At 41.0% G+C, this 25,827-nt stretch overlaps 1 protein-coding gene across 1 annotated transcript in view; it reads left to right on the top strand.

Moving 5' to 3' along the window:
- tbkbp1 (TBK1 binding protein 1) overlaps nucleotides 1–25,319 on the top strand; it is a 46,396-nt gene extending 21,077 nt beyond the window's left edge. Inside the window, exons 5-9 of the mRNA XM_008277791.1 lie at nucleotides 1,615–1,817; nucleotides 6,212–6,273; nucleotides 10,575–10,690; nucleotides 15,085–15,869; nucleotides 19,414–25,319. Of these exons, the coding sequence (XP_008276013.1) occupies nucleotides 1,615–1,817; nucleotides 6,212–6,273; nucleotides 10,575–10,690; nucleotides 15,085–15,869; nucleotides 19,414–19,542 (1,295 nt within the window). The 3' untranslated portion in view covers nucleotides 19,543–25,319. The remainder of the gene's footprint in view (nucleotides 1–1,614; nucleotides 1,818–6,211; nucleotides 6,274–10,574; nucleotides 10,691–15,084; nucleotides 15,870–19,413) is intronic.
- The last annotated feature ends 508 nt before the right edge of the window (nucleotides 25,320–25,827 follow it).

Raw genomic sequence — 25,827 nt, 5'->3', positions numbered from 1 at the left:
AGTGGTTAGTCCAACGTATATAACACATTATAGACACTGTTTACCTTGTTGTCTCTACTCTCTGGTTTTTGCTGTTCTTTCTGCAACATTCTTCTTCATGCTTACACATTTCCACATGTGATCGGCACTTCAGGCGGGTTTGTACGCACCAGTATCATTTCTGAAAGGTGCTCTCGTCTGTGGAGATCATTTTAAAGAAATTAAACTGAAAATGTATTAGTCTGGATGTGTCTGAGCATTTCTGCAGCTTCTTTACATCTCGACTGACCAGAGGAGTCAGAGTTTCTGTCACTTTTCACCTCAACCTTGCTACAGAACTAAGACTGTACTTCAATACTTTCACCTCCAACTCCTCCAGGAGCCATTCAAAAAAACACAAACTAGTTTTGTTCAAGCATTACAGAGGCTGATTTTATGAGTAAATAATAGCTGCAGATTCAAACAAGAGCAGCAAGAAGGTGTTTGTGCATTCCACAGCGAGGCCTCCACGCAGGTCGCCTCCGTTAATCACCGCTCATCTCTCCTTTATTACACAATCTTTAATCAAACCCAACAATCTGTCTGAAAAGCATTTAATTGAGGTCAGTTTCGGCCTGGCGGGGACATTTTGTTCCTGCTCCACAGTCGCAGGAAAAACAGACCTGTAATCTATGCGGATGCCAGTGATTTGAGATTGTGCCTTGAAAAACATTTGGAGCGGAGTGACTGGTGCTGTAAGTACGCGGATTTATGTGTATCATTCAGCCTGTTGCTTCCATCTGCACCACCAAATGATCCCTATTGTGACGAGTCCGTGTTACCAAATGCTCGAAAACTTGTGCGATAACTTCGGTTATTACGATGCAAATTAATTCCGGTGTTAGAAAAATGCATGAGAGTTTCAAATGACTCAAACTAGGCAGGTCACTCCGCTGCTTTCACAAAACCGTGTGAATAAATCGCTCAGAATTTCTGGATTTTAAAGCCCAACAGTCTCAGTAAGTCGGCTCATTTTGAGACTCCAGATAGAACACAGAGCCCACTACAGCGCTGTTAACTTTAGCTGTTCTAGAGTGATGCTAAACTCTGCCCTCTGCGCAGACGTGGGCGGCTGAAACAGGGAAGAAATGTGTCACCGCCACCTCAACAGATGCATCTCCTGATAGTATACCTTGATGAGGAGGAGGAGGAGGAGGTAGAATTTTCTGCACAAGCGTCAAACCGTCGGATGTCCTCAAAACAAGCTGGTTTGTTCCTTAATCTGCAGCTCGCAGGCTGTTGATTAATGCTCGTGCATGAATGAGGGGAGCAATATCTCGTAGTGCAGCATATTTTGCACCGGTGACTGTACATGAGTGTTTCTGGCGAGGAGGCAGGAGGGGCATGGGATAAAAGATGATACCGCAGCGTCTTCTGCCTCAATGACTGAGTCTGTGTGAGCGGAGCTGAATCACTCACATGCCCACACAGATCACATCACCCAGGTACATGCTGAAAGATGCTGCCCTTGGAAGAAGTCAGCTCTTTTGCTCTTTCACGCTCATCTATTGTACAGCAGCCGTGAACGTGAAGAACGCTGCATCAGTCAGGAGGAGCAGAGATATAAAAAAAAGTGTTTTTCTTTCCCACCCCCAGTGCTGGACTGTCCGGCCCTGACCCTCCAGAGCTCCCGCAGCCTGGATGCCCTCTCCGACCTGAAGCTGCAGCGGCTGGAGGCGGAGCTTGAGGGGGCGCGGCACGAGGCCCAGGGGGCGTGTCAGCGGGAGGAGGAGCTGAAGGCCGAGTGCGAGCGGCTGAAGGACGAGATGAGACAGCTGCAGAACAGCCAGAGGGAGAGGGTCAGTGTGGGGTGTTCCAGTCGGGGAGATCGGGGACAGTTTGATGAGAAAAAAAAGCAAACAGAAAACTTTCCCATGATGCATTTCCTGAAACGTCCTTGATGACTTGTAAGGGAAATGTAGACGAGTTATTCCATCCCAGACTGTAACATTTTCTAAAAGAATTTCTGCTCGACCACCTCCGATTTGCCTTAAACTTTCAAAAGCATAAAATAAGAATATTTATAAAGATTTTGGGGATTTTTTAAAAATTAAAATGTCAAACACTTAATGAGATTTTTTAAATTATTTTTTTAGTTGCCTGTCGATAATATCTCACCAAGTCTTCAACATTAAAAACTATAAAAATATAGTCAGTTAGTTGAACATAATTTCATTAGGTGATAAAGACTTTTGTGCTAATTTTTTTTTTTTTTTGAAGGGTTTTTATAAAAGTCATTGAACAATTTCTGCTCAACCACTTCTGATTTGCCTGGAGTTTTAAAAGCACAAAATATGGATATTTATAAAGATGTTTGTGAAATGTTACCTTGACATATCAAATACTTCCTGAGATCTTTTTCTTTATTTCTTTTTTTTTTTTTTACTTTCAGCACATATTTCTCACACATTGAAATTGATTTCAACGACAATCTGTCAAGAAGCCTGAACTGTTCATGACTCAGTTTAACCAGTTGGTTGAACTTAATGTCATTAGAAGTGAAAAAGACTTTGATGCAAACTGTCGTGTTCATTTTTCATTATTTTGTTGTAGTTGTTTAGTCTTAACATTTTATTTGTGGGTTTATTCCATCTCAAATCATCACATTTTTTTGAACAAGCTTCTACTAGAGTACTTCTAATTTGCTTAAATTTTTTTATCGTATAAAATATTGATATTTATACAGATATTTGTAAAAAAAAAAAAAAAAAAAAAAAAAAGATAGCTTGATATATCAGATACTTTCTGAGATAAATCTTTTTTTTTTTTCAAATTGCCCATTAATCCACATTCAGCCTCAATTTTCAATGTGAACAAGTGTTTGAACAATAATATCTCAGGAACTATTGCAGATTAAAGTCTATTTTTCATAGAATAGAATAGAATAGAATAGAATAGAATAGAGTAGAGTAGAGTAGAATAGAATAGAAATACTTTTATTGTCAGCATACACAAAGTACTACGACATTAAATGAAATGACGTTGGTTCAGAATCTGAAATGTTGGACAAATGAATCCAATCATCTCTGATTACAAAAAAACAAACAAAACTGAAGCTGTCACAAAAAGTCTAGAGATACAGATACTTTCTGAACTAAATGTAGCTGCATGTCACAATAACACAAAGCAACAAATAGAGAACTGAAAGTTATTTTCATAGCTGATTGTGTAGGTATGACAAGTTGTACCGCAAAAGCAAAAATATTACTAGATCGTCTAATTTAGGTAGAACAGAGTCCTAGCTGACTTTCGGATTATCGATTGTTTTGCTAATATGAGCTCAAGATCTGACTTTTCATGACGGCTTCATGTGTTTTCATATTTCAGAGATTATTCAATCAACTTGCAGATTCTGAATCAATGACATGATGAGCAATAACAGTGAAAAATTCAGGCTTTTATCTCTAATAGTTGTTGAGATGTTGTTGCTCAAACAGCCTCAACTTTTAATGTGCGACAAAACCTCAAGCTGAAAGTGGGTCGATGGGCAGTTATCTCAGAACATATCTGACAATCTTAAATTTCACAGATAGCATTTTAATATCGATGGTTTATAACAAACTCAAAAGTCGAATTCATCCTCACATGGATATTCATCAGTTTTCCAAAACCCAATCTTACTTTCAAAGCCACCATTTTTGATTTTTTTTTTCATTTCTGTTCCCAAACAATGGCTAAAGTGTGAAATAACATGTAATTCATATTTTCAGAACAGCAAAGTGATTCATAGTTTTTCAGCTCATTGTTTAGCTGAAACTTTCTTGTTCTGATTCAGTCTCACTGCTTCCATAATGAGTTTTCTGGTCGCAGCAGCCAACTGTTTTCAGCACAAAAACTCCGGAGCCCACTACAACACTATTTGTTCAGGACCAAACAACAAACAGCCAGTCGAATATATAAACCATTTTCCTCAGGAGGTGGAGACCAAAAACAGAGCTAAAAATGATGTATGGCACATGTCTAAGATGCTAATATGTACGCATTTCTTAATTCAAGACATCTAAAACTGATTTAAAACTCATCAAAAACAATACTGAGAGCAAATCTGTCCTTGAAACATCATTTGGCATGAGTGGTAGCAGCAGGGAAGATTCTCAAGACTGTCGGGTGACTTTTCAACCTCAAACAGTTCCTGTGAATTGACAAAAAACACTATTTCCATGAGACTCTAGTTTAATTACCTCAAATGATGCCGTCCATGTCTCGTGTCGCCTGTATTATTCAGCGCTAAGTTGGATAATGTTGTTGCTTTCACAAAAATCTGAGATTTCTCGTCTTAATTATTCATCGGATGTCAACATGAGCCGTATTTTACAAGTCGGATACCCGCAGTTTATCCCATACAATATGAATGTGCCGTTTGGCAAATTAAACATTCAGGGAAGGTTTTAAAAAGCTTAAAGACACGATGTGGATTCAGACACACCACATATCCGTTCACCAAGCTGACGTCAACACGCTGCACGAAGAGCGAAATACCTCACTGACTTAAACTGATGGTGGTATAATCCCATTTAATCTGCATTTATGGCATTTTGTATTAAAATAAATAGTCTGTTGTTGCTGAAAGTTTGATGGAGAGACCCAACCCCTTCTCATGTTTGTGTATTAAATATAAACTTATAGCCAAGACATGGTTAGCTTAGCTTAGCATAAACCACTAGCTGTTTATTGCATAATGTGTAGCCAAACAAACAAGATATAAAGTGTTAAGAAATGGAATTTCAAGATATTGGTAGCTGGATTGTGTTACCTCTGAACAGAGCCAGACTGGCTGCTTACACCGGTGTCACTGTTTATGCTAAGCTAAGCTAACCGTCCATCTTTTCTTCTGACTCCGACCGGTCAAACTCATTTTGGGGTTTTTCTTACACCCCTAAGTAAGTAAGTTTAAAAATATATGTAACAGTTCCTCTCTGTACGACTGAAAGTGAGGTTTTACGTTTTACGTTTTACGATGTAGAAAATCTTCAGTCTCACAAATATTTATTTTCTGATGCAACTAAACTGTACTCAGATTAGAGCAGCACTGTAAATAAATAAATAAATAAAATAATAATATTAATAATAAAGAGTTTTCTAAAACAGTTTTCAACTGTATTTTTTTTATTTTAATTTAATGTTATTTTGCAGATTGTAACTTGTAAAATCACATTTTTAAAAAAGTATTAATTTAGGCCATAACTTTCAATAATGTCCACATCAAAAGTCACCTAATAAATTAATCACTAACAATTTCTTATAGATTATAGATCAGTTGGTTTAGGTACATTTTTAAGAAGAAAAAAAACAGTTAAAACTTTCTGCAGCTAATTTTTAAACTCTCAGCTTTAACAGCACACATGGCATATGGATATTTATAAAGATATTTATATCGTTTTTATTTCATTATTATTATTCTATTCTTTTAACTGCTCTTTGATCCACTTTCAGCATTTTTTTTTTCGTGCATAAAAATCTGAGTCTATGTTTGAACGATAATATCTCAGGAAGATTAAAAGCTGATATTTTTGCAGTTTTTTCATTATATCATTGACTCATAATCTGCAATACTGGACAAGTCGATCTAATAATCTGTGATAATGGGCGAGTTAAAATACGAAGGCATCATCAGAAGTCCCACCTTGAGCTCACATTAACAAAAAAAATAACAATGCAGATGTCAACTATTTTTTAATATGAAATACTTTGATGGAAAAGTTATTTTCGCTGAATTTTCAGAACTGATTGAGCTACATAGCCTGATCCAAAGAGAACAGCGTTTTGCATTTTCTAAATGAAAGTGAGACGATGAAAATATCTATGTTCATTTTCAGAGCCCACTTTGGAGGCTGCACAAACAGTCAGCTGCTACCTCTCCTGTTCTTATACTTAATGGAAAAGATTGCTCGATATATCAACCAAAATTTCACAGATATCTTTGCTGGTATCAGTATTCTATGATTTAATTGGAGACGGTTGAGCAGAAGGCCCCTGATCATCAGAGATGGAATAACTCCACACTACATGGAGACACAAACACACAAACACAGCGCTTATCAATGACCGCCTCCTGCTTTTTATCTCACACACCAATTTTTTCCCAGAGTGTAACCTTCAAACATGTTGTCTTGATCGGTTCTCGCTGTCAGATTTTGTCCAATATTCCGGCGGCACCTGCATGCTAATCTAATTTCACGCTCTACTTCGGCAGGAAATGACTTCTCCGTGCAAGCAGTGCGATGTGGAGTGGATAAAGAAGGTGGGAGACGAGCAGTAAGTGACCACGGCAGATCTCTGGGCGGTGGGATGGAGGGAGGGATGGGGTGAAGATAGATGGATGGACGGAAAGGTAGTTATGTAAGGAAGGAGCGGTATCGGTTGATTAATGAAGCAACAATGGGGGGATAAGAAAAAAGATGATAAGAGATGCTGCTGCTCATCCGGAGCTCTCCTCTCCTGCTGCGATGACCTCCAGGGGCCTCATTAGAAAGCAGAGCAGCTCTCCATCGCTGGGTGTTCGGCCACAAAGGCTGCATGTGATGTAAACTCTCCTGTATGTGCATTTAACTCTTTTTTTTATAAACATTTGCATTTGGGAGGCGATGATCCTGAGCAGCAGGGGGCAGCGTTAGCACAGAATAGGACGCCTTCCTCTGCATTTCCTCATTTCTGTGAGTTAGTCGGACACCTTAATAAGGCATTTAGTCGCCTATATGTGCATTTGTTCCTTTATTTCTGCTCTCCTACACTCACTAACTAGTCATCCAGGCTGCTGTATTTCCACTTGTGTTCTCTCCCACTCGCTGCCAAACGACACAAACGTGTTTACGAGGAAACTTAAGCGGCTTATTTTCGACGCGCTCGTCAAATTTGCCCCCAGCGTTGCATGTTTACAAGGCTGCACAGGTAATAAAAAAAGATCAAACCGCAGCAGGTTGGGCAACTGACGCCCACGCAGTGAAACCCCAGAAGTGTTTCGATGGGGAGCAAACTGAAAGTAAAGAGAAGACGAGAGACGCTGAGTTTCTTTAGTTTTGACTGAGTGTGTGGTGGAAGCCGACTGTTTTTTTCCAGACCTTGGTCACCTTTTGGTTTTACTCAACAATATCATCAACTCCCACTGAAAAGCCTCTACTCTGTTTCCTGGTGCTTTTTCTTGTAATTGGGCTCGTTTAGTGTAAACTGCACAGATTGATGTGGAGGGTTTATGGGTGCAGCGGGGCGAATTTAACACAGAGGAGTCAGTGAGTTAGTTTGTCTGTGATATTTGTGAAGCTTCTTCATTCTGCTCGAGTGACAAATTAATTTTTTTTTTTTTTTAAAGCAAGAAAAACTCACAATCCACCCTCCAACAGCTCAACTAAGTTCATTTTATCTTCTATTAGTCACTGAATGTTCTTTTTTCTGTGCTTTTTTTTTAGAATTTGTTTCAGAGAGGCAAATCCACAGCAGGTTTTTTTTGCATTTGTGGGCTTTCATGTGCTCCACACACATCTGAACATACGTGAATGGGTTGCCCTCACCGACCACAAGTCACGCAGCTGTTGACGCAGGCCGAACCCCCGCAGCGCACCCCAACCCGAGCGAAGCGAGACAACCTGACTAATTCCTGTGCAGCTTTCACAAACAGAGCCGTTTCCAATAAATCACAACATGCTGAATTCGACTTCAAGGGAAATTTGTTAGAAATTCTGCCTCGAATTTGACTTCTGCGAGGATCTGAATTCACGTTTCGATCGACAATCAGACCCCAAACTGAGGAAACTCTGGGTGATGAAACACACTCGCTGCAGCTTGCTGTGAGGACAGTTTGACACCTTTCTGTTTTTAGCAGAAGCTGCAGAGGTAAAGTGTGACGGAGTTTGGACTGCAGAGTGTGAAAAGCCCCTCACCGCAAACCCACTGGCTGTTAGACACCTGCCCCCCTTTCACGGCGTCCAAAATCCTCCATTTCTTTTGAGCAATGAGTATATTTTTTCCACCACACAGTAGAGATTATAATACATATATATGCCACATCAGGCAGACTGCAGTGACTCCAGGTGTTAGTCTCCCCCCCATCACGCCTCTCCTCTCCCCAGAAGGCCATGTCTATAATGTGAGCAGCTCTGAAAGCCGTTTATTATCGCGCTGAGTGTTAGCTAACAAAGAGAAGGTCAGATCCCGAAGGCAGGCAGCGGCGACAGCTCTCTTTCTTTTAAAACGTCCCATCAGATCAGAGGTCACGTTTCAGCCCACGCTCATCTCCCACACACACATATATACAGTTTATATACTGTTCTCTTGCACCTGATCGATTCACTCGCACACAAAGCTTTCATCAATGCTGCTCTCTGGCATTATCACACCCCACCTACGCACTGTAGTGTACATTTTTACAGTATGTGCGCGCTTGCTACTCGCATACGAGCAAAAAAAAAAAAAAAAAACAACAGAGAGGAAACAAAAGACGTGCGAAATAACATGCAGTATTAAAATATTTTCTCATGCAGGTGTGGCAGAAAAAAGGTGTTGCACTCTGACCAGGGCCCTGCAACAGACATCGTCAAAACCCATGAGCAAAATTGAAAAAGACGTGTGAAAAAGGAAGGGGGACGTCAATCAAAGAAAAGTCAGTGTGCGGCGTCTGCAGTTAGAAATAAAAGAGCAGAGAGCCCCCTGAGAGCAGCGAGGGGGGAAAAGAACTAAGTGAATTTTATGGCTGCTTTGGTGATACCGGTATTATGGCTGCATGTACACTCCACCCACCATGCCAGTAAGTACCGAAATGATTGCTATTTTCCTACCGCTAAATGTATTTGTGTGCTTGCAGCAGGTTTTTTTTTTTTTTTTTATCCAAAGCCACATACAGGTTGGTGCATTCTGGGCTCCGGTGACCCTGAATCATGTTTTGCACCCAGGTTCCACCAACTCGCACCACAAAGCAGTAGGAAAAGGGGCTGAAGGGGGTTTACTGCCCCCGGTCTGTGTGTGAGTCATAGCAGCAGGCTGGAAAACTAGGTGGGCCACTAGTAAAAAAACCAAACTAACCAGTGGAAGCTATGACTTATTTTCAGTTTATTTGAAATCAGGAGCTTCTCTCGTAATAATAACTTAATTTGCAGTTAAAATCACGTGAGTTGTTTTTGCAGTGGCGTAGATTGTGCTGCAGGGAGGCGGGGAAGGAGAAGAATCTGCTGAGATTAGTACAAAAATACACCGTGTTCCTTCAAGTAGCAGCTTTTTTACACACTCGCAAGTGGGAAGGCTCAATTAAGTTAGCGCGCGGGTGTGCCGGAGAACATATTTTTAATTTGACGCCGTGTTTTATTTGCTGTGTAGGCAGGATACATAAGTGTTTATCTCTTTTTTTTTTTTTTCTTTAAGAGCAGCAGTGGAAGTTCAATCCCCAGGACATGCAGAAGTGTAGTTAGCAGGTTGTTTTTTTTTTTTTGTTTATCTGCCACGATCTGTATAGAGGAACGAGCTGAGTCAAATTCTCATCAAAGGGGAGGTTAAATTGGGTATCTGGGCTGCTTATCAGATGTGAGACTGGCAGCTATCAAGCAGTCAGGCACAACAAGCGTGTTCTGTTACCGCAACCTTTGCATTTATCATTAGTGACAGGTGCTCGAAGAGAGGCTTTATGTTTTCTTATTCTTTACACTTTGAGGGGAAAAGTGATTCATGCACGCTTGTGCTGCAGCATTTTAAAGTCCGTTACTCCCTCTATAAAACTATTGATGATGTTCACTCTCTTGCCCTGTCGTGCATGAGAAATGAGTCAAACTGGCAAGGTTAATAGGTTATCTCAGCAGATTTCAAAGGTAGCTTTTCTTGTAATAAACATACTAATCTACCGCTGTCAGTGCTGCAATGAGTCAATTTCAGATCAAGACTGAGGAGTTTATAAAAAATTGGTAAGACACACGAGATAAGCAGCCCGTTATCAGATTTAAGGGATGCGTGCACAGGCGCTAACCAACTACTGAAGTCGTCCTATCTCAGCCATCAGATGGATGTTTACAGATGCACACGGTGTTAAGAGATTAATGCCTGTATCCACTTGTATCACGCTCGCCTCGCATGGGTTTATATCGTGGGATTCGTTTTTTAAGCTAATGAGCTGAGACAAAGTCAGCCCGTTGCCATGGTTAAAAGACACAGAAGCCTGTGAGCCAGGCGTCCTTGTTTACGGCTCTTGAAATAGAGTTGCTCTGTCAGTGCGGCCCCTGAGAGAGTCATGACACATCTTGCATGAAATGGTGTGATTTTATGCACTTCAATTATGCGCCGTGACATGCAATCTAAAAATATAAGCCTATAAGCCTCTCAATTAGCCGGCCCTGATTTGTGCGGCTGTGTCAGTGCGTCTGAACTCATTCAGCTTAAAAGAGGAGACGGAGACGCGTTTATGAAGCTGCACTTTCATACATCTTAGAGGGTGAGCGGTATGCATTTTGACAGAGATTAGCCAGAGATTACAGCGTCTGTACAATTATGTCGCCGTAATACGTTCGCACTCTGCCAACATTGTAACGATCTGTAATAACAGTGCTTATCATAATTACATAACCGCCTCTGTCTTCATCCAGGGTGAATCTGGCTCTGGCCTACACGGAGTTAACGGAGGAGCTGGGACGCCTCCAAGCTCTGAGCTCCAAGCAGACGGAGATCCTGAGGAAAGCCACGCAGGAGCAGGCCAGTCCAGGTTAGCGGCTGCAGTGTCCACGTAGAGTGACGCGCAGGAATGATGTGCAAAAAAAAAAAAAACCTGCGTCAAGATCATATCAAGCCCTGATGGTGGAGGAAGTACTGAGGTCCTTTACTCGTGTGAAACAATAAGCGAAAAGTCCTGCATTCATAATGTCACTTAACATTTACATACTGTTTCGATTTGACGGCAGTAAAAACACCCTAAACATCTTTTAGTGACCCAAAAATGAAAATATAATATATATATAATATCTACCAGTGTGGGTCAAATCAAGGAAAATGATGGTTTAAGGGAATCTTGAACACAACGCTGTATTTTTTATTCACATTAATCAATGTGACAGTGGCTATTTAGACATTCTTATTAGATCTCTGGTTTAAATTTGGTGCGGACGCTTAAAATGAGGGAATTCTTGACAGCGTGGTCAAACCTGACCTGAACCACACTGCGGAGGCATAAAATATGAACAATATTTAAGGGTTAAGTAGCACGAATGTACTCAAAAAGTCCTCAATTCAGACAAATGGATGTTAAATTATTATCACTGATGCATAAAAGCCCAAATTCAGTTTTAGAGTTGTAACTGGAGAAGGTACGGCTTCGATCCTTTTGTAGTTTAATCCATAACACTGCCATGTATCGTATATATCCATCATTTTAAGGGTTTTTTCCTACATAAACTAATTTTTGGAGGTTTGAGGCGCCACGTAAAGAGATGCTAGCCTGCACAAAAGGAAAATTAAAGAAAAATTAGAGTAATATAGATTTTAATATTATAAAGTCTGTATTTTTTAGCTAGTTTTGCTCATCAGAATGTCATTTACTCAAGTGTAACAGACATTTGTGTTTATGAAATGTTCAAAAACAACAGGAAAGTGCAGAGATCGCTATCTATCGGGCTTTGCTGTAAGCAGACCGATCATGTTTACGACCACGCGTAGCTGCATCACCCAAGGCCCATTCGGAGACAGGAAAAACCCTGATATGTAAACAAAGCATCATGTAACAAGTCAACATAGCCATCGTGTAGAAGTATTAGGTTAAAAGCGCAATGAAGTGAAGTAATTAAAGGAGTGTGAAAACTAAAATACTAAAATAAACACGTGAGAAATTTGCTGTTTTCTGTATTCAAGTAAATGATCTCAGTTGGATTCCAGCACCAACATATTTACATACAAGCATTTTATATTTCATCCACCACAAATTGAGCATATTTCTCAATTTTAAGAAGATTCTTTACATTCAAAAAAAAAAAATCGGATCTCACAAAATAAAAACACGACCGATGTGTTACGTGACCACACTTTCGGCTGTGCGATTCTAATTTAAAAAAAAAAAAAAAAACCTCTGGTTGTGATTTGCTGCTACCGTTTTCTCACTTTAAAAAGCAAAGATAACAACTAACGCAGACATGTTGTAGATTTAAACTTCGACGTGTTAAACAGTAGCAACACCTTTCTCTTCCTGCGTAAAATGCTCACACACATAGCTCACGTCTCGCAACTGCGCGTCTACCACAAAACCAAAATGCATGGACTATCGGCATACAAATATTTGCACAAATCTCAGGGAATAGGTTTTCTTTTTAAAGGGCAGAAAACTCCCCCGAAACTACCCGTAACTTTTCCCTCGAGTTGCGCTGGGACACATTAATATAGAAAATGCAACTCGAGTGGCACTTGTGTTTAATTAGTTACAGGATGGGCGCGAGTGATATGATTGCCTCTCAGCTATCTTTAACCATAAACAAATATTTTTCGTGAATTGTTGAAACATTCAGGGAAGTGGGAATTTGCACGGAGCCATTAAACAACAAAAAAAAAACCTCTCCTGGGTGTTGTGCTGTAAGAGAGAGCGTGAAATGAATAGTCCCGTTTGACTGTTTCCTCCTCATTCGGAGAGCGCTGAAGAGCACAAACACCCCCTCCCTTTTAACACCTCAGTCAACCAGCCAAAAAAAAAAATGATGTTTCTTCTTTGTAATGGGAAGTGGAGCTGAAGTGGTGACTACAGCGCCGACTGACTCATCAACATATCTTGCAATTACAGGAAACACTACAACTGTACTTGTGCAGATAAATCTTTTCATGAAAGGAACAGAATTTGCATTTCTATTAAGTGGAATATCGGCGCGAACATCTAAAGGACGGTTTATTCGATAAAAGCTCCGATGAAATTGCATATTAGCGGTGTCGACGCCGAGCAACACGCCAGCGGGAGCGGCGGTGATCTGCGATGAGAATGCCATGCTTTAGCATAACAACGGTGGTGAATCAGTGACATTTTCTTCTCATTGTGTTTGAAATGTTGCCACACAAACTCATGCAGTCTTCAGCTCTAAAATGTTCAAATTGTGCATCCTGTTATATATTACGGCCAAATGCGTGCAGAGACTTGAGCAAATGACATGCACGAAGAGTCATACTGTATTTTTTACACTAGATTTTGGGTCCAGGTTGGAGGTTTTTGCATTTAAAAGCACTAGTGGAGGAGATAACTGATGGCGGTCGCTGTTGTGTTTATGAAGAAGGTGTTTGATGGGACTGAAGTCATCAATGGAATATGCAACACTCCTGGATTTGTTGATCTGTTTTGTTTACATGAATGCTCCTTACTTCTTCATTCAGACAAATCCATCACAGTGATGGAAAGAACAACAATATGTTTACATTTTGTACATAATGCAAAATATTGCAAACAAAAGTCAAGACAAAAAACTAAAGTCGGATGCTGCAGGCGTTTAACAAACTCAGAGGAACGACTCCTACAAGCAGCTGGAGGCAACCAAATGAACCTTAATAACATTTATTTTTGGTGCGTCTCGTTTATCCAAAACAGTCTTGTTGCAGTTTTATTTTTATGGACATTTCATCTTGTAGCCTAACAGAGGAGAAACTGCAGGCCAAAATGAATCAAACTAAATATGAAAGGGCCTTTGTGATGTTAGAACTCTGATCTCTTGAACTTTGTTGTTTTTGGACAAAGCTCGGTGCTAAGATGTTGATAAAAGCCTTCCTCAAATCGCTTCACACAGCTGGAAACGTGTCGCCCGTGTACCAGTTCACGTGACTGGGCGCAGTTCACACTTGTGCCTTGTGAGAATGCGGTTGCAACTTTTATACGGAAGTGACCGGCGTGCAGACACAAAGGTGGCATGTTCCAATGCTGTTAGGTGGATGACAAAATGAAAGCAAGTTCTTCCAGAGGTCTTTGTAGATCTGGTTTTGTACACAGGAGCAGCGTCATGTTAAAACAAGAAAAGCTGGAAGCACACTATTGTATAAAATATTGCATGCTGTGTTAAGAATTCCTGTTATTTGATTCAAAGAGGCCCAAACCATAGTAGTACAAAATTATAGAAAAGTATGAGCACAGAAGTAACACTTGCTCTCTGGCTCCACAAAACTAAGTTAACATGATCAAGTACCAGTTTGCACTTTAAAATACTGCCATCATTGATTTCCAACTTGGGTAAATCTGACCTGTATTTCATGCTTTTAAAGTAATTTTTCATCACACACCTGTCTGAGTTGCTGCACCGCAGTAACTGAGTGGAGACTAGAGGCTTCTATGTGCGCTGCCAGTTAGCCATCATCTACTGTAGCCTGCATGTGAGGCTTTCAGGGAACATTGGGACATTTTAGTGTCTTTTAAAAGGCAGATAAGTAGCAAGTGAGGCATCATGGGTAGAATTTTATTTCTATTTTGCCTCTTGGAGATGCTCAGAATTCAGGTGAAGGAAAAGTCTATTTTGATGCCAAGACTTGCATGTAGCATCATGCAAAAGAGGAAGCAGCTCTCTGTTTTATTTCTATTAAGTGCAATAAAATTATATTATCACTAAAGTCAAATAATAATCATGACGAATCATCATAATTATAATTTTGGCCACAATCATGCAGCCCTACTGTATAATGTAGTAAATGTGCTCAAGGTAATTATAATTAAAGGACAATTAGTCTGCCAGTCAGCAGCTACACAGTTTCACCACACTCTAAAACTACACATCAGATAAAACACAATGAGCAAAAAAATGTAATTAAATTTTTTTTTTTTTTAAATAGTAAAATATTTACCAATCATTGACAAAATAAATATTATAATTAATGAAAGGAAATAGATTAAGATAAGATAAAATCATCCCACACAATGGGCATCATAACATAGCTTCAGATAGAGAAACAGGAAGTGAACTAACTTTAAAAAATGGTTAATCAGAGGAGATATTTTCTCCGAGAACTTAGTATGTATAAAACCCCCAAAAAAGCAATAGGCTGTCAAATATAATGCTGATCGGCTCGTGTTTTGAGTAATGTTATGATAGAAATGTGTTGCCAAGATGCCTAAAGTACATGATTGATTTGTGTTGTTTTTTTATTTTCCCTCAGTCCAGCGTCACTCTCCCATCCACCACCAGCGCCACTCTCCAGTGTCTCAGCGCCACTCGCCCATCTCACAGCGCCACTCCCCGGTCCCTCCACCTCCGCACCACTCCCCGATCCAGCAGCGCCGCTCCCCAGTGCTGCAGCGCCTCTCCCCGGACATGCACCGCCGCTCGCCCCTGCTGGACGTCAACGACGGGCCGGCCTCTTACTCCTGCCGGCCGCCCACCCAGCACCTGAGGGCCAGCTTCCAGGGCCGTCGCAGCTACTCCGAGGTCGCCGACCCCTCGGCCTACCAGTGCCCGCCTCGCTTCTCCCTGGATCCAGTGTCGACCCTGCCCAAGCCGCGGCCCTACGTCGACGGCTACGCGAAGCAGCAACCCCAGCTGGTGGGCTCTCCTCACAGCGGACTGCAGCACAGAGCGTCCCCGTCTCCACATCAAGGCGGCGCAGGAGACGGGGGCCTGGGGGAGAGCTCCATGCGCCACTCCAGGGAGATGCCATTTCCACTGTCCGAGGTGGCCCACCTTCATTTTGAGCCGCCTCCTCCTTCCACGCCGGCCCCCCAGCCCCCGCAGTCCTCCGAGGACGAGGAGGAGTGGGCCTGTCCGCATCCCATCAGCCCACCGAGGACGCTGGGCGTGCTCTCCGCTGCGGTGCCCGGCACCATCATGAGGGGCCCGGCGTCCTGCTCAGCCTTCCCCATCCCTCAGAGGCCTAACACCCTCAGCTGCCACCCGCAGCCGGGGTACATGTCAGCCGAGCATGCTCAGTCCTGGCCTTCCATTAATGTGAGTTAAAAACACACGTAACTACACCTGAGTTCCTCTTAAAGTTGCATAAGTGAAGCAAACTGTTTTTTTTTCTGTCACAAATGCAGCTACTTTCAGGATGTTTATCAGAAATAACTTGTGTTTTTTACCCAAGTACTCTTTTCACACCTAATGTCAAAATCATCTCAAGGTCTCGGCCTTAGTTCCTTTAAAAGAAAAGACCAACATATTGAGAAATACACTTATTTGCTTTCTTTCTGGGAGATGAGAAGTTTGATATCCATCTTATGACTGTGCATTTCAGTGCAAAGGTGGAGTCCACACACCAAACAAAAATGGGGAAACAGCTTGTCTCGCTGTGCCCAAAGATAAAATAACGAAGTCTTATAACAACTCTAAACCGACTGATTAACATCTTTTATGACATTTTTCTTTGACTTGTACGTGAAAAGAGATTTTTTTTAAAGTGTGGTTTTAGACTGATCAAGTGACATATGGGAACTATTCTCCTGCTGGTCTGGTACAGCGATGATGGACAGAAACCAACACCAAAACCCTACGACTGTTAGTCAAGCAACAAATCCAACAATCTCTCCAACTCCTCTTCTTACATTTCTGGTAAACAATAGACGTGCATTGTGTAAAGAAAGCTGCTTTAGAGGTGTTAGCAGCTGTATGTTAGACTTTGCGTTAAAGCCAGACTAGATGTTCCCGTCTGCTTTCAGGCCTTAAGCTAAGCTACTGACACGTTAGAGCCCCTCTGCAGCCGTTGATTAAACTCCTCTGAGCATGAAGACGCCATAATTTATCCATTAAGATAATCCCTGACTATCTCCACGGATCCCTCCACTGTTTGCTGCGGTTCGAGCACACCAGCTCACCCACAACTCTGCTCAAACACTATAAAACTCATCTGCACAATAACAAGAAGAAGAGGAATGACACAGGAAGTCCCACCCTGCACGCTGACAGGGTTAGGTCTTTAGATTTGTTACCTGAAAGTCTGAACGAGGGGAGAACCATTCGGCCGTGACATTGACTACTTATGGTGCTCGTGATGTGTCCTCTAGCATATAAAAAACAAGTTACCAAGATAAGATGTTAAGCAGAATGGATCTTTAGCATCGATTAGGGATTATGTATGTCTGTTAGTAGCAGAGGACAAGTGGTGTGATGTTATACAGCTTCAACGCCCTCAGACGGAGGAGGTTGGGGAGGATAGATGGGTCGATAAAACATCAGATTTAACACACAGAACTACTGCTTTCCTCCTAACGATGCTGGTTTCCTTTAACCATGATGTTCCCAAACCTTAAACACCCCTTCCAAAGAAAGGTTTCAACCTTGTTTCGGTGTCCGTATAGTGTTTGCAAGAAAGAAGCAACAAGCAGTCAAAGAATTTCCACCTCGTGGCTGACATGTAAAGGTGATGGTTTCAAAAACACAGATTTACACTTCCAGGGTTTCATACGTAACGAACCTAAAGAACCGATTCCGTCGACTTGCAGGGTGAGGCTTTCGGTATCACTGAATCAGTTTCAAGCATGTACGGCTGAATTAATATAACATAATATGGTTTTACAGTGTTTGAGCAGATTCATAGGTGAGCCGGTGTGCTCAAGGTGTAGCAAGCGGGGAGCAGTGAGAGGTCACAGAAGTCAGTTCAGGACAAGAATGGATCAGTTTAATGGAGAAACTTCTAAATAAGTAACTTTGATGTACAGAGATGAGCTTTTAAGGGTTTGATCGGCAAATGACTTTAAAGGGGAAACTCACGCTCTAAACACAGGTCTTGCGCCACACTGCTGCGTTTTATGAGGGAGGAAATGCAATAAATTGCCTCTAATACAGTCACCTGAGTCATCGTCCGTCGGGTTCAAACACTCGCAAGTCTAGAAATGTAAATAACCTGAAGCTGTGGAGTTGCTCCTCGTCTGTGCTCGAGGCGAGAGGCCCGAGGCTGTAGAAGCTGCTGTTAGTCGGGTAGTTTTAACACAGAAGAAGAGTTCATGGACTGAAAAAGATAAAAGTCTCTGTTTCTGCTGAGTACAGTTTTGACTCTGATGGACCAAACTATATCTTAAGTTAGGTCCATATTCTTATTTTTGTAAAAATAAAGATCAGATAATACTTATGGGTCATCCTGGCCAGAATTAGCAGACATTGGTTTATATGTTGAGCTGAGCAAAGCTGACTCCAGAGGGCTGCAGAATTAGGTTAGGGAGATATGTTCAGTGTCACACAGTGTCCTGATGATTTTCTATGTACTATACAGATTGTCAACTTGGAGAATCTGTTGTATCTGCAGACCTGCTGAGCTGTACATCAGTAATTCTACTAAACAAAGCTGTGCAGCTACAGCAGCACAAACCATATGCGATGGAAGCTACGTGCATTTAGTTGGTGATGCAGAAATATGTCTCGATACTTACTTCTGATTTGCTGCCAAGACCCTTTTGCACTGCTGGTATTGCAGCTAAGAGAAGATCACTCAAAAAAGTCAACCAATAACTTTAATTTCACTTCACTAAAAAGACATGTCCATGTATCCTTCTTATGGACCCGACTAACATGCACTTCTTCAAAACGTTTAAGAGCTTCTGTGTGCAGCATAGCAGTAAATACATTCACTGACAATATTAAGAATTTCCTATCAGCGTTCCTCTCTTGCGTCATTTGCAGTAGCAGCGCTTTTAAATGCTTTTTTAAATTATTTTTAAAACAAAGTAGGCTGCACACGATTGGTCTATTTTGTGCAGAAAAACAGTCACATGATGCGTTCAATGCCTCCTTTCTGGAGAAGAAAAACCTGCGTATAGAAAAAAAGTTACCTTTGTAATTATCTCTGAGGTTTTCACAAGCCAGCTAACACAAAGTTAACCAGGCTATGTTGAACTTCCTTTGCACTGCATTCCTCTGACGATCCAGATGAATGTTCATAATTCATATGTTGATATATTTGCTGCCTCTCAGCTGCTTAAACTTCCAGTATTGACCTCCTCGCTTCCTGTGCTCGCCTGTGATGCATTTCATTGCCATCTAAGCCATGATTAGGATGTTCACAGTTAGATGCTCCTGAGATTTTTCCATCCTAGTTTGCCAAAAGAGTTTTCAGACTCATCTTCTCTGGAGACTGTTTTCAGAAAAGCTCGTTTCAGACACAATTCAATTTGGGATCTTGGGTTTTGTCAAGCCTGACTATGTCAAACTTGCTTCAAAGTGCATCCCTCTGCTAATGCGGGGGACATGAAACTGACACCGATCTTCTCATTTTACTCTCAGAAACAAATCAAATAAGCTTTCTTTCTCCATTACAAAATGATTCAGATGACTCTCCACCTGGATTTACTACAAGTGTGTCTATTCCTCGGCCCTGTTGTGCAAGTCTGAATCGATCACTCACCACGTAGTGATGTAATTTCGTTGCCTCCCACACGGCTGACTAATACTACCCGGTGCCGCGAGTGAGTCGAGGTGGCGCATGTGATGCATCCCGATGGCTAATTATGCGCGTGCACCTGTGCATGTGTTGGGTTTTTTTTTTTTTTTTTTCTCCTTGCAGCTCTGGATGGAGACGGAGGAGAGCGACATGAGGAGCTGCCCTCTCTGCCAGCTGATATTCCCCGTCGGTTACCCTGACGATGCCCTCATCAAGCACATCGACTCCCACCTGGAGAACAGCAAGATATGATCGCCATGGCAACCGGCCCGCACACATCTCCTCTTATAGATTATGTAAGAGATCCGGGCCAGAAACAAAAAAAAATAAAATAAAATAGGGGGTGGGGGGAAGTCAAACGTGTAATCTATAGGTAGGGATGCAAAAACTTAAACACGGGTCCGTCTTGGATTTGTGAGTCCACATGCAGAGTCCTTTTTAGCGAACGCCCCTGGAGACAGACCTGCCTGTATAATCATCGGCTCCGCTGGTTTGCTGCTGTTTTGTTATGAGTCTTGTTGTGTGGTTTCAGACAGTTTCAGGTATCGTATTTTATTTTTTTTTTCTCTTCTCTTCGCTTCACAGTGCAGTACACTTTGATTTAGCAAAGTAAGACGAGGTATGAGAGGCGCGCTGGCAAGTTTCAGGGGTTGGGTGGGTGGGTGGGGGGGGGGTGGGCTCTGCATGCCAGGAAGTTAAATGATCAGGAAAGATCTGAGGCGACTATTTTTCACCACTTAGCTTTAAATACTCCTGCTTGGATATTTTTCTATCTCACACACACACACACACACACACACAGACACACACTTGCAGTATATTTTAGCAGAGGATTCTGTGCAGTAAGCGCCAAGGACAGAAGCCGGTTTATTGAAATGATCTGACAGTCACATAAAAGCACGTGGGAAGGCGATTAGTCATATGAAGGCACTTTTTTTCTTTTTGTTGTTGTTGTATTTTTTTTTTTTTTTAACCAAAGCGAGGACAGAATGACACAGGAAAGGGATTCTGCGTGATTGTCGATCAGGGTTTTTTTTTTTTTTAATGCCGGTTTACTTTCACTTCTCTAAAACGAGGAAGTACGTTTGCACGGCAGTTACGAGAGTACAAAACATTCCAGTCTCACATTTACATCTGCTGACAAATAAACTGACACTATGAATCTTAAAGTATGTTTGGATCAGTTTTGATGCCCTGCAGGGCGGGGCAGCGGTGAGGATTCTCTTCGAACGGAGGGAAAATTTTAGTCAGAATATACCTTTATGCTTGCGGCCTGTTCAAAATAATAATAAAAAAAAAAAGTATCTTAGCACTTTAAGTTAGCATAGCCTAGACAACGTATCCGTTTTCAGTCCCCGTATATATTTTCCATGTGTAATTTTAGTATTTATATTGTCTATCTGTAAGGCAAAAAAAAAAAGAAAAATATGAAGATATATTTTTGCAGATGTTAAAGCACCACATGTCTCATGCTGGTGTGGAGTTTCTCCCATGTGCTTGCACACTGCTACATGTAGAGGAGACGAGAAAATCCCACCGACTGGGATGCTTTTCTGTACAAAGACTTTGAAATTATCAACTGGGATCGTCCTCGGTCTTCCTTTAAAGATCTGACCTTCATCACAGTTTGATGTCACGACTGCCCAGACCGCCCAACAAAAAAAAAACACTAAAACACCCACAGCTGGCTGCACGAGATCAAGACCCGGCAGGTTTTTTTGGTGTACTGTAATTTCTATCTCGGAGATCTGATACCAGAAACTCCAATCAGCAAACGTTATATCTCTGCAGGGTTCGAGCAAAGACGATACTGTTCTTTTTTGATACATGGGTTTTAATTTTTATCACGGAGCGGGTCTTAAGTCGAAGATCCGCTTGCGGGACTTGAACTTTTTGGAGAAAAACAAAACAGGAAAAAAGAAACAAAAGTTACACTGATGTCAGCTAATCTGAGGCTTTCAGTTACATGTGCAGTTTCTAATGCGAGGGGGACGTCCCCGAGCAGCCACCCATGCATTCAAAACGGTTCCTGAAGAGGTGAGATCAGATTCGAGCACACGGGCGGGCGGCCGTTTGTGGCAGCGGGATGATGGAGGACGCTGACTGCAGGCTTTCAGGGGGAAGCTCTCTGGAGCGACTCACTGCTGGACTGCTTTGACTTTTGTACGAAGGTGTAGAGAAAAGATTATTTTCCAGTGGTGGTCAAGGAATGTCAGAGTAAAGGATAATTCTAGTTTATTGCCATTTGGACCTTATTTTAGTAGGTCTGGATTTATTGGTTCTGATTTTACTGTACTTGCTGAATTCAATGCTGAAATCTGAGCAAATAGCAACGTCACTGAAACAGAAGTCGAATGAGATGGCTAGTGAAGCTGCTTCTAGACTTTCTATTGTGCTTTCCCGGCACGCTTCTCACCAATTTACACGATTACATTCAACTTTTCAAAGGCAATGAAGTGGGAAAATGAGGCCCTCCAGTTGGTTAGCAAGCTTGTTAGCTCATTAGCTTAGCTCATGGCTAATTGGACAATACATTCATCCATTTAAAAAGTGGATTTGCAGCATCAACAAACCCCAGATCCTATGTAGAGGTGTTTACTTTCTACATCATTTCGGAGTTATTTTTTATTGCCAGTTTCCAAATGATCAGGGGCACTTTGCACGTGAAGTATCAAGCTGCCAACTGTGCAATTGGCTAAAAAAGTTTATCGTAAAGCTCCAGAGGATGCAACAGCTGGTGTAGATACCAGATCAGCATCCTGGATGTTCGCTGCACACTGCGATTTAAATGAGCAAATACTGTAAATGTGAAGAAAAAGGGGGGCTATTTTTAATAAGTTGTAAATGACCAAATTTACATGTGATGAAAATGGTACAAAATATATATATATATGTCGGATTTTTTAAATGTTTTAGATTATGGGTTGTTACACCTCAAATCATCAGATTTATTTTTTTTAAACAATTTTGCTTGACTATTTCTGATTTGGCTGAAAAATTTATAACACAAAATATGACGATTTGTGAAATTTTAGCTAGTCTTTTTTTACTCGTTTAAATACCGCTGACACTATTGAGATTATTTGATCTTCTTGTCCAATATTGCAGATTCTCAACTGATGACATGATGAGAAACAACAGTGGAAATTTCAGGCTTTTATCTTCAAGGCTTCCTGAGATTTTCATTATTCAAACAGCTTCTACTTTCAGAGAGTTAAAAACAAAAAAAAACCTGCTGAAAGTGGGTCAACGGGTATTTCTTTGGCAAATTTGATCTCGGAAAGTACTTTAGCTAGCAATCTGAAATTCCACAGATACCCGATCAAATATCAATAGTTCATGACTAAAAAAACAAGATAACAAATCTGAGATGAGCAGAAGGCCGCTGATGACTCAAGATGGAATGTATTTATTTAACTCTGCATACCCGTCCATTACTTTGGCTGCTCCAATATTTATCACAAAGTCCTGCAAGTGTATTTCCATGCACAAAGCAGAAAATGGGGTTCGGTAAGGCAGCAAAACTGTGACCAATCAGTAGTTTGTCAGAGGAAACCTCAGCTGTGTCCCTGTCAGTTGTTAATATAACATGCTAACGCTGTTTAGCTACCAGGCCAGGTGGAGGTTTCTTTATTTAAAGTCATGTGTTCATGCAGGACTCCAAGCAGCCGGTACCTGCAGCTACAAAGCCAAACAAATATGGCAGCCAAAGACGATACACTCAGATTTAGTAAACGTAGTGCTGTATTGAATATGCATGAATAATTAAAATGTATATTTTCTGTGTTTCGGGAGATGGAGAGGGGAGTGGGATTTTTCTTTAAACCTCACACTTCCGACAATTTTCCTACTCGGCAGTATGAGAATATCAACTAAATGTAGCTTATATTTGTGACGTATTGTGTTTTTATTTATTGATTGAGCTCCAGAGTTTTTTAATTTCCCCCCAATGAGACGTTAGCGTGTCAGAAGCTACGATAACATCTTATCAGCTGCACAAAATCTTCACCTAAATTTGATTTAATCTTGTGAGAGCGACTCGGCTGCTCCGTGTTATTGTGCGGTTTGCCTCGCGGAGTTCATTTATAAAACGTCTGGCTCATGCTGTGGCTGAACTGTGAATTCTTTACATACAGTTTAAAAAAAAAAAAAAAAGTTTGTTGCTTGCTTTTCTTTTTCGGCTTCAGGTAGCGGAGGGGTTGAGGAAAGCAGTACTCACCACCTCTGCTAACCAGCTTCCTGGGGGAAACCCTGAAAATTATTCAGAATTTCACTAGAAAAAGACAAAGTTCGCAGAAATAGAAAAAAGAAAACAAGCATATATGGCAGCATTTTATCAGCTATGATGTTGTTTTTTAGTGATGTTGCTACGCTCATGTTTAATCGTTTAGCTCGGTGGTTGCAAATTTATTGAAACTGAAAGAACCAAAATTGAAATAAACCAGAATTATCCTTTAAAACAAAAAAGCCAGAGGTTTAAAATAACAACCTCAAGGCTGTGCTTGACCATTCAATCGAAGAGGGCTTTCATGACTCCCAAGTATTCTATACTGTATGTACAGTATGTTCCTATATCACTATGTGTACAAATATTTAAAGCTGTGTACAGACAGATATTTTGCAAGTGTGTAAGGCTCATGCAACGTGTACTCTATTATTCAACAACTTCAAATTGGAGTGTCTGTAAATCAGTATATATAATCCTAGCCAACACCACAACTAAATATGAATTATATGCAAGTTATATCCAAGTACTACCCGACACCTATCCTCTTTTACTCACAGCGTAGTGGTACGTCGTCCAGGCAACTAATATCCAACTCCAGTCACAGCCTGCAGATTAAAATGAATGTTTGTCTGAAGGTTTCAGTCTTGATGAGAAACTTTTTTGATGCATTTTTTCCCGATTTTACCGACGACAGCACAACAATCAAAATGTGCAGAAGCTCTTTCATGATGCAACGTTGCATCACAAACTTGAAAGTCAGCATCGCAGAATTGAAAACCACTGGAGGTGCATCTGGAAACTTTAAGTTCTTGAAGTTTTCCCCCCCCCAAAAAAAGAGGAGACATTTAAGTTGGAGATTTCACTAATAATATTTTTTTTTTCTTCCAATTCGAGGACCTATGTGGGCTCTTTACCAAAGACAAAGAATAATTTTTAAAAGCAGAGGACACAGTTGGAGGGGCTTTTCTCTGTTTGTGTCAGTGTGCGGCAAGAGGCTGCACTGTGGTCGATGTTTCTGGCATATTCGCGACCACAACCTGTTGGCCGGCAGCAGCAACGCAGAGCGATCACACCCTGTTCGAGCTCACAGCGTGATGCACACGGATATTTACATGGCGACACATCCGCAGACACACACACAAGAGCTGCGCTGAGGTCAACACAGTTTAGAATCGCTAGTTGAAGATTTTATTTCCTAGTTTGTTTTTTCTTTCTGTGTCCACCACCCCCTCCTCCCCACTGTCACGGTATAAAAACCTCAAAATCTGAACTCATCGCATCTGTTTTTCTTACTTTTCTTGTGTCCTAACAGCAAACTGACTCCTTGGTTCACTCAGGAGACGAACAAAAAGATCAAATCTGCCAGCATTAGATTAAAAATTAAACTCATGAGTCAAAAACTGTCCCTCGGATTTACTCAGGATACAAACGGCTAGCTCCAACAAAGAATACAGTTTAAGAAAAAAAAAGTCAGATTTTTCATTCTTGTATAGCTCCACTCTCCTGTAAGTAACTACGTGAGTCAGGTTGGTTTTTTTTCTTTCCTGGGTGACCTTAAGCGCACACGGAGACCTCAGCACTAATGAACTCTCCACAACACTAATGAGAAGTAATGTCTATGTGTTTTTGAAGCAGTGTGCGGTGGAACAACACTGCTGGCATTTCGAGGACTTTGTGTGGAAAAAAAAAAAAACTAAACTAAAAAGAAAACGACCACAGAGGCATATAAAGAGTCACTTTTTCTTTCTCTCTCTGTCTGTCTGTAAATATTCGAATAAATAAACTGGAACTTGCACTGAAATATTCGGTGATCTGACTTCTTTATGCTCAGGTTATGATGTAATTTCCTCTCTGCGCTGCATTTCAGATCCCCTTCATGCGTTTAGGGGCTTTGACGTTAAAGCTGGAGAAGCACATGCAAGTTAAAATCTAAACAGCTTGTGTGAAGAACTTAAAAAGCACAGATTAGACTTTGACTCATTTTCTTGTGCTTTTAACACATTTTCAGAAGCCCAATTACTGCTTTAAATAACTTTAATTATAGTAAAGTAGCTGATTTTTTAAATTAAACATGTTTGAAAGAGTAAATTCAGTGTATGTTCACTCTTTCTGCTGCATTAGAGTTGCTTTTTCTGCAAAAAGCATACAGATGCATGAGTATAAAGCAAGATTTGGTATTAGCTTAGTTCACACTAAGTTTATTTACATGATTTACAGTTTTTTGCTTTAAATTTGCACGTTAGGATGCAATTTCTTGTGAAAAAACCTATTTTAGACGAATACTTTGCATGTAAAATCAACTGTAGCAG

This window comes from Stegastes partitus, unplaced genomic scaffold (genome assembly GCF_000690725.1).
Source record: "Stegastes partitus isolate 25-593 unplaced genomic scaffold, Stegastes_partitus-1.0.2 Scaffold107, whole genome shotgun sequence".
In the NCBI taxonomy this organism is placed as follows: domain Eukaryota; kingdom Metazoa; phylum Chordata; class Actinopteri; family Pomacentridae; genus Stegastes; species Stegastes partitus.
The sequence above is the reverse complement of the archived record's forward strand: the minus strand, read 5'-3'. Positions and strand labels throughout refer to the sequence as shown.